At 59.6% G+C, this 8,973-nt stretch overlaps 1 protein-coding gene across 1 annotated transcript; it reads left to right on the top strand.

Annotated features, from left to right (window-relative positions):
* Window positions 1–8,521, top strand: NR1H2 (nuclear receptor subfamily 1 group H member 2). The gene is made up of 9 exons (XM_007531298.3): window positions 1–137; window positions 525–586; window positions 659–790; window positions 1,048–1,338; window positions 1,429–1,697; window positions 1,850–2,029; window positions 3,025–3,124; window positions 7,522–7,730; window positions 7,966–8,521. Exons 2-9 carry the CDS (start codon window positions 544–546, stop codon window positions 8,110–8,112), a joined length of 1,371 nt encoding a protein of 456 aa, XP_007531360.1. The 5' UTR covers window positions 1–137; window positions 525–543; the 3' UTR covers window positions 8,113–8,521.
* The last annotated feature ends 452 nt before the right edge of the window (window positions 8,522–8,973 follow it).

Here is an 8,973-nt window from a genome sequence, read left to right on the forward strand (position 1 = left end):
CGCGCGCGCCGAACTCCGGCTGTTACCAAGGCAACGGGAGCCGGCGACCCCGCGAGAGGCCGCCCACGAGACCCTCGCGCGCAGCCATGAGCCCCGCCCCCCACTGGTGTTTGGAGAGGGGCGGGACCTGGACTGAGGTGTGGGCGGGGCTTGGAGGGCGGGCGGGGCTGTATGTAGATTAGGTGGGCGGAGTCTATGATATAGGGGCTGGGCAAGTGGGTGGGTCGTGTGTGATGGGCGGAGCGAGGCGGGAAGCAGGGGGCGGGGCGTACGAGGGGAGGCGGGGTCAGAACCAGAGATGGGGCGCTACCCCAGCAGAGATGGGGTACACCGGTGGGAAAGAGCAAGTGACGCCTCGCCTAAGAAGCTTGGTGGGGCCGGGGCCGGAGAACAGAAGGGGCCGGGGTCTGTGCTTGGGGGCTCAAGACGTGAAGTCACCCTCAATCACTAAGACCTGAGACTGGCCTCCCCCCACTCTCCTGGGACCCCATAAACTCAGTCCAGCCCCTCCCCGTGTTCTGCAGGCTGCATCGTGACCTCACCATGTCCACCCCCACCACGAGTTCCCCGGACCACCCCTTGCCTGGTGAGTGACCCCCCGTTCCCAGCCCTGCGCCCGCCGCACACTCAGGAGAGACTCACTGTGCGCCTCTCCCAGGAGATGACCCCCCTCCGCCCAGCGCCCCCTCTTCCTCGCCCGTCGTAAAGGAGGAGGGTCTGGAGCCGTGGCCCGGGGGCCCCGACCCAGATGTTCCAGGCACAGATGGGGCCGGCTCAGCCTGCAGCGTGGGTGAGGCGGGCCCCAGGGTGGGATCCAGAAAAGGGGACCGAAGGGAAAGAAGCTGGGGGAGTGGGAGGCCCCGCTTTTGCTTCTGTCTGTCCACGGCGTCACACTTTGGCCTTTCCTCGGGGTCCCCGACACACCGTTCCCTCGGCTCTGCCGTCTCCCCGGGGGGCCACCCCCGGCCGTTCCTCTGGCTTGCTGTGTTTCTGTCTGTGTCTCTGTCCCTCCCGGCGGCTGACCTCACCCCCCACCACCCTCCCCAGTCGTCCCAGACCCAGGCGAGGAGCCGGAGCGCAAGCGGAAGAAGGGCCCAGCTCCCAAGATGCTGGGCCACGAGCTGTGCCGAGTGTGCGGGGACAAGGCCTCCGGCTTCCACTACAACGTGCTCAGCTGTGAGGGCTGCAAGGGCTTCTTCCGGCGCAGCGTGGTCCGCGGCGGGGCCGGGCGCTACGCCTGCCGGGGCGGCGGAACCTGCCAGATGGATGCCTTCATGCGGCGCAAGTGCCAGCAGTGCCGGCTGCGCAAGTGCCAGGAGGCCGGCATGAGGGAGCAGTGTGAGTGCCGGGCGGGCGACTCTGGGCCTAGACTCCGGGAGGGAGGCCCGAGCATCACCCCCCTCCCTCCTCCTCCTCCTCTCCCCACAGGTGTCCTCTCTGAAGAGCAGATCCGGAAGAAGAAGATCCGGAAGCAGCAGCAGCAGCAGCAGCAGCCGTCACCCTCGGGACCCGGGGGCAGCAGCAGCTCCGCCTCGGTGCCTGGGGCCTCCCCGGGGGGCTCCGAAGCAGGTGTCCAGGGCTCCGGGGAAGGTGAGGGCGTCCAGTTGACGGCGGCTCAGGAACTGATGATCCAGCAGTTGGTGGCCGCCCAGCTGCAGTGCAACAAACGCTCCTTCTCTGACCAGCCCAAAGTCACGGTACTGGCCCGCCTGCGGGGTCGGCCCGGGTGACGGAACCCCGGGAGGGAGTGAGGTTCCCGCGGCGGAGGACGGGGCTCCCAGAGTGCACGCTCTGCCTGGGGGTCCTGGGAGGAGCCAGGAGTCACGCCGCCTCCCTCCCGTCCCGCCAGCCCTGGCCCCTGGGCGCAGACCCCCAGTCCCGTGACGCCCGCCAGCAGCGGTTCGCCCACTTCACGGAGCTGGCCATCATCTCAGTCCAGGAGATTGTGGATTTCGCAAAGCAGGTGCCCGGCTTCCTGCAGCTGGGCCGAGAGGACCAGATCGCCCTCCTCAAGGCGTCCACCATCGAGGTACCACCAGCCGGCCGTCCGCAGCACGGACCCAGGGGCGGGCCAAGCCCCGGACGGTGGGAGCACACCGCTGAGCAGACCCCCTCCGGTCCCGGTCCTTGCATGCCGGCACCTGTCAGGCACTAAATCCCTGGGACCACAGCTTCCCGGGAGAAACCAGGGACAAAGCCACAGGCCGAGAGCAAGGATGAGGCGTGGGCCGGGACACTGTGCCTTTGGCTTGTTTACAACCATTGTTTGAAATATCAGCAGAGCTGCTACTGGCGCTCTCACGGCAGCCTACCTCTCCTCGTGGCCATTATTTCCTCCTTTTTTTTTTTTTTGCCTCCAGGGTTATTGCTGGGGCTCAGTGCCTGCACCACAAATCCTCTGCTCCTGGAGGCCAGTTTTTCCCCCTTTCTGTTGCCCTTGTTGTTGTAGCCTTGTTGTGGTTATTGTTGTTGATGTCGTTTGTTGTTGGATAGGACAGAGAGAAATGGAGAGAAGAGGGGAAGACAGAGGGGGAGAGAAAGATAGACACCTGCAGACCTGCTTCACCGCCTGTGAAGCGACTCCCCTGCAGGTGGGGAGCCGGGGGCTCGAACCGGGATCCTTAGGCTTTGCACCACTTGCGCTTAAACCGCTGCGCCACCACCCGACCCTTTCCCCCCCCCCCCGTTTGTTTCCTCCGAGAAATTGAGAGGGGAGTGGGGAGACAGTGAGAGAAAGAAAGATACCAGCAGACCTGCCTCACCACTTGTGAAGTTTAAACCCTGGAGGTGGGGAGCAGGGGCTTGAACCAAGGCCCTTGCACATGGTGACATGAGCTCAACCCGATGTGCCACCTTAGTAATGCTGGGAAGGTGGATCGGGGGCGCTGACCTTCAGCCAGAGAGATCCCAACCTGGGCAGACCTGACCCCACGGCAGTGAGCCAGACGGGCAGCAGCCAGGAGCAGCCGGGGAGAGCAGAGCAGAGCAGAGTGGCTGGGGGTGACGGGCCCTCCCTGCTCTCAGATCATGCTGCTGGAGACGGCCCGGCGCTACAATCACGAGACGGAGTGCATCACCTTCCTGAAGGACTTCACCTACAGCAAGGACGACTTCCACCGCGCAGGTACAGACGGAGCCGTCTGACGCGGGGCTCTGCCGATTCAGCCCTTTCCCAGCCCCGGCTCCTGGGGCCCTGGCTGTGTACCGTCCCACTGCTGAGGGGCCCCCTTGGCCCAGTGTTTGTTTATTTTAAAGACTTAGGACACGAGAGGGAGAGAGAGAGAATGAATACCATGACAGTGAGTGCCAAGGGACCCAGGAGGTGGCACGGTGGATCATGCCAGTGACCTGTGGCATTGTGCGCGCGGGTGTGTGTGCGTGTACGTGCACGCGTGCGCGCGTATGCATGCGTTCCATTTTCTCTCCACTGGGTCCCATCTCTCTCTTTAAATATGTTTTGACAAGAGGCTGGATAGACAGCATAGTGGTTATGCAAACAACTTTCAAGCTTGAGACTCTGAGGTCCCACGTTCAGATCCCTGCACCACCGTGAGCCAGAGCTGAACTGTGCTCTGATCAAAAAGCAAACAGCTTCTCTTCAAAGAGACAGAAGCTGGGCGTCAGGCGGTAGTGTAGCGGGTCGAGTGCATGTTCACGCAAGGACCCGCATAAGGATCCCGGTTCGAGCCCCCGGCTCCCCACCTGCAGGGGAGTCGCCTCACAGGCGGTGAAGCAGGTCTGCAGGTGTCTGTCTTTCTCTCCCCCTCTGTCTTCCCCTCCTTGCTCCATTTCTCTCTGTCCTATCCAACAACGACGACGGCAATAACTACAACAATGGTCAACAACAAGGGCAACAGGATGGGGAAAATATAGCCTCCAGGAGCACTGGACTCGTAGTGCAGGCACCAAGCCCCAGCGATAACCCTAGAGGTGAGAGAGAGAGAGAGAGAGAGAGAGAGAGGGAGGCGCGCGCTCAGGTACATGCGGTGCTGGCGATCAGACCAGAACTTCAGGCCTGCAAGTCTCACAAGCTACCAGTGGAGCCATTTCCCTAGCTGCTGGAGTTTGTTGTTGTTGTTTTCAGGCTCAGTGTCTGCCTGGCTCCACCATTCTCAGCAGCCACCTTTTTTCTTAAATCGGGAAAGACAGGAAGGGAGGGAGAGGATGAGGAGAGACCCCTGCCACACTGCTCTACCACTCGTGAAACTCCCCTGCCTCCCCCGACAGGTGGGCACCTGGGGCTCGAACCTGGGCCCTCGTGTGTGGTAATGTAGTGTCCTGACGGGTGAGCCACGCCGTGGCTCCTGGCCCACTGCTTTGCCCCTGTCCGTGTGCTTAGAGAGACCAGGGTGACAGAGAGCAAGAGAAGAGAAGACCCAGAACTGCTCCCCAGACTGGCGCTCCTGCTCTGTGGTGCTGGGGCTCGAACCTGGAACCTCTCGCACAGTAAGGTACACTCTTTGTCTGCTGAGCCATCTCTGAGCACCACAGTTTGGATGTTTTTCCAGAGCCCTGCTCAGCTCTGGCTTGTGGTGGTGCTGGGATTCAGCCTTGGATTTGCTCTGGTTTGGCAGCCACACCACCAAGGTCTCAGTAACCTCTCCCAGAGCACTGGCAGGGGAGGCGGGGAGGAGGCAGGATAAGGCGAACTGGCTTTCTGCCTCCTCCCCTGCCCATCTGTCTGTCCATACAGAATTCACAGGGCCCTACAGATACCGTGATAGTTCACATCCCTCCTCTGGCTCCCATCTCACTGGGGGAGGAACTCCTCAACCGTCCCCATAGGCCACGGCCCCGTTTCCTCTGCTCTGATCTCTGCTCTGCCCCTCACCGAACCACCCTCCCTTCCTCAGCAGCACTGGCTTCCGTGTTCTCATTTGAACCCACCAGACACACTCCAGTCTCCGGCTTGTTGTATTCGTTGGGCCTCTGCCCAGAACTGGGGTGACAAGTTCGTCTCACTCCCCTGGGACTGTCCCTGTTTTGACCCTGAAAGCCTCCTGATTCCGGAGGGCCCTAGCCCTGGGCAGACACACAGTTTGTGCTCCGCCTAGAACCTTCTCAGGTCCTTGTCACTGCTTTCCTCCTGTTTGGTCATTCCCCCCCCCCCCTTGCTTCTTTTAACTTATGAGAGAGAGCCAGAGTATCAATCTGGCATATGTGATGCCAGGAGTGAACTAAGGCCCTCATGTCTAGAAGTCCAATTCTTTAAAAAATAAATAATTTAAAAAAGTAATCTTTATTTACTGGCTAGAGACAGAAACTGAGAGGGAAGGGGGTGATAGGGAGAGAGACAGAGAGACACCTGCAGCCCTGCTTCACCACTTGCAAAGCTTTCCCCCTGCAGGTGGGGACCAGGGGCTAGAACCTGGGTCCTTGTGCACTGTGACATCTGTAACATGTACTCAACCAGGTGCGCCACCACCCAGCCCCCTGGATTCTTTTTATTTATTTTATAATTTTTTAATTTATTTATTCCCTTTAGTTGTCCTTGTTGTTTTGTTGTTATTGATATTGTTCTTGTTGGATAGGACAGAGAAGTGGAGAGAGGAGAGGAAGACAGAGAGGGGGAGAGACAGACAGACACCTGCAGACCTGCTTCACCGCCTGTGAAGCAACTCCTCTGCAGGTGGGGAGCCGGGGGCTCAAATGGGGATCCTTATGCTGGTCCTTGCGATTCAAACCATGTGCGCTTAACCCGCAGCGCTACCGCCGGACTCTTTTTTATTCACTTTAAAAAAATTTAGTTGTTTATTTGTTTACTTGGATAGAGATAGATAGAAACTGAGAACAGAGTGCAAGAGAAAGGCAGCTGCAGCCCTGCTTCAGCACTCACGCAGCTTCCCCCGCAGGTGGGGAGCTCGAACCCAGGTCCTTGCACCTTGTAATGGGTGCGCTTAGCCGGGTGCTCCATTCCCCAGCCCCAAGACTCCAGCTCTGTCCTCTGTGCCACCTTTCCTTGTCTTTTTATTCTATCTACTTAATTTTTTCCAGAGCACTGCTCCGTTTTGGCTCATGTTGCTGCTGGGGGTTGAACCTGAGAGCTCAGAGCCTCAGACGTGGAATGTGTTTGTGTAGCCATCTGCTATTTTCTTTCTTTTATTTTTATTTATTTATTTTTATGCCTCCAGGGTTATCGCTGGGCTTCAGTGTCAGCACTACAAATCCACTGCTCCCGGAGGCCATTGTTGTTGGATAGGACAGAGAGAAATGGAGAGAGGAGGGGAAGACAGAGGGGGAGAGAAAGACAAGACACCTGCAGACCTGCCTCACCGCCTGTGAAGCGAGTCCCCTGCAGGTGGGGGGCCCGGGGGCTCGAACCGAGATTCTTGTGTTTTTTCCTATGTGCACTTAACCTGGTGTACTGCTGCCCAGCCCCCACCATTATGCTATTTCTCCAGCCCCTCTTGTTAATTTTATTTATTTTTCCTTTTGTTGCCCTTGTTGTCTTTTTTTTTTTTATTGTTGCTGTGGTTGTTGTTATTGATGTTGTTGTTGTTGGATAGGACAGAGAGATGGAGAGAGGAGGGGAAGACAGAGGGGGAGAGAAAGACAGACACCTGCAGACCTGCTTCACCACCTGTGAAGTGACTCCCCTGCAGGTGGGGAGCCGGGGGCTCCGATGACGATGACAAAAACACAACGAGGGCAACATAAGGGAATAAATAAATATGTTAAAAAAGAAAGAAAGTAATGACAGGGTAGTTTAGGGCTAGCGAGAGAGTTCACTTGCCTTGTCCTGGACATGACCCAGGCTGGGGCTTCAAAGCTGTGGTGTCTTTCTGTCTCTCTGGGCCCTGAGTGGTGAACCCCGCTGACAACAACAGATGTCTTTGTGTGAGAAAGGCAGCAGCGGAGACCTGCAGTTCCGTGGCTCCGATTCGGGTCCTCACGGTGAAGCCGCCGCCTAGGCCGCCCTCCTTCCGGTCTTAGCTTTCCGGCAGGCCACCCTGTGTGATCGCCTTGTTTTTCTCAATTAATTTATTCATATTTTCTATTGACCAGAACCCTGCTCAGCTCTGGCTGATGGTGATGCCGGGGATCAAACCTGGGACCTCAGAGTCTCAGGCCGGAGAGTCATTTGCAGAACCGCTTATGCGGTCTCCCCAGCCCCATGAATGACTTGCCTTTCGGTGGTGGCTGAGACTCCCAGTGGTCACCGTCACCATTCCCTTGCTCCAAGATGCTCACCCCTGTCTCGCAGGCGGGATGAGTATTTATTTCGCAGTTATCTGTCCCCTCAGTCCCCGTAGAGATGTCCCCAGCCGGCAGAGACTCTGCCCTGTTAAGAGGACTTCACCTCCCTAAAGTCTGCTGAGTGAGTGACTGAGCAGAGGAAGCTGGCACAGGGTGACAGAATGTGACCTAGACAGTCCCCAGGCAGAGCCGGCCTGTGGGGAGGGCACACGAGGGTCCCCGCCGGGGGCGAGGGGCCAGATGCATGGCACCCGGCCTGTGCGGGCAGTGGCGGGGTCACGGATCCAGTGCTGAGGCCCCCCCTCCCCGCCTGCGCGCCTGTAGGCCTGCAGGTGGAGTTCATCAACCCCATCTTCGAGTTCTCGCGGGCCATGCGCCGGCTGGGCCTGGACGACGCGGAGTACGCGCTCCTCATAGCCATCAGCATCTTCTCCGCCGACCGGCCCAATGTGCAGGAGCCGGGCCGCGTGGAGGCACTGCAGCAGCCCTACGTGGAGGCGCTCCTGTCCTACACACGCATCAAGAGGCCACAGGTACGGCCCCACCCCAGTGCCCCACGACGGGCCGGGCCGGAAGTCGGAGTGGGGGTCGCTTCCTCGTCTGAATCTTTGCAGCGGTCTGAGCCCCCGTCCCCCTGGGCGAGGTGCACCTGGTCCCTGCACCGGGAGCGGGGAGCCCTGGCCGACAGCCCCCCACAAGCAGCCCAGGGGAGGGACCCTTCTAGAGCTTATGGCCAGAGCCTCACCGGGTCCCCCCCGACACCCCCAGGACCAGCTGCGCTTTCCCCGGATGCTGATGAAGCTGGTGAGCCTGCGGACGCTGAGCTCCGTGCACTCAGAGCAGGTCTTCGCCCTGCGGCTCCAGGACAAGAAGCTGCCACCGCTGCTGTCTGAGATCTGGGATGTCCACGAGTGAGGGGCTCGGCCCCCGCCCCCCGCCCCGTAGCCCTGCACCCACCAACCAGAGGACACTGTAGCCCCTTCCTCCTCCGGGGTCGGGAGGGGGCCCGGGCTGGCCTGGGGTCCCACCTCGTGACTCGGAGCCCAGCGCCCTGCCCACCAGCCTTCGTGAGGGAACCCGGCTCGGTCGGGATCCAGCGACCCCTCTTTGCCCACTAAGTCTTCCTGGGAGGGGTGGGTGGGTCACGGGCCCCTCCACACACTCCGAGCTGCCCTCCCGCCCAGCTTACACCTCCCCCACTGCGCTAAGCACCTTGACCAGAGGGAGGTGTGGGCCTGTGGTTCTTTCTCCCTGAAGGCCCGGGAGATCACAGGCCCTCCTCTCCCGCTGCTCCTTTTATTTAATAAAAACTAAAAAAAAATAATAATAATAAGAGAGAAAAAATAAAATATGAATAGAAACCTCGGCTGAGGTTCCCCCAGGCCTGACTCAGCAAGAGGGACCAGGAAGATCACTGGGCTTGGAGGGCGGTGGGGTCCCCTTGAAGGGCCAAGAGGGGACTGGGACTCCCCATGGAAGCCTCTCAGGGCCAGGCCGGCCTCCTCTCCTGCCTGAAGTGTCTGCTGTGAGTTGAGGGCAACCCCAGGCACCGGAACAGGACCTCTCTGGAGGGGAGGTTGCCACCAGCCTGGGCTGACGGTTGTGGGGCAGGGCAGGGCATAGCTGACCCGATAAAGCTCTGGCTTTTCCTGGACACTGGCCTGGGTTCAGGCCCTGGGGGCACCACACATTGGGGATGCTTAGCAAACACGGGGGCTGTCTCTCTTCTCTGGAAATCAAGGAAGTTCTCGGGCTGGGGAGACAGCATAAGGACTG

Source organism: Erinaceus europaeus, chromosome 2 (genome assembly GCF_950295315.1).
Source record: "Erinaceus europaeus chromosome 2, mEriEur2.1, whole genome shotgun sequence".
In the NCBI taxonomy this organism is placed as follows: domain Eukaryota; kingdom Metazoa; phylum Chordata; class Mammalia; order Eulipotyphla; family Erinaceidae; genus Erinaceus; species Erinaceus europaeus.

Coding starts and splice junctions, on each gene's coding strand:
- NR1H2 (XM_007531298.3), top strand. CDS start 544: ATGTCCACCCCCACCACGAGTTCCCCGGACCACCCCTTGCCTG. Junction 587..658: donor CCCGGACCACCCCTTGCCTG/GTGAGTGACCCC, acceptor CGCCTCTCCCAG/GAGATGACCCCCCTCCGCCC. Junction 3,125..7,521: donor GGACGACTTCCACCGCGCAG/GTACAGACGGAG, acceptor GCGCGCCTGTAG/GCCTGCAGGTGGAGTTCATC.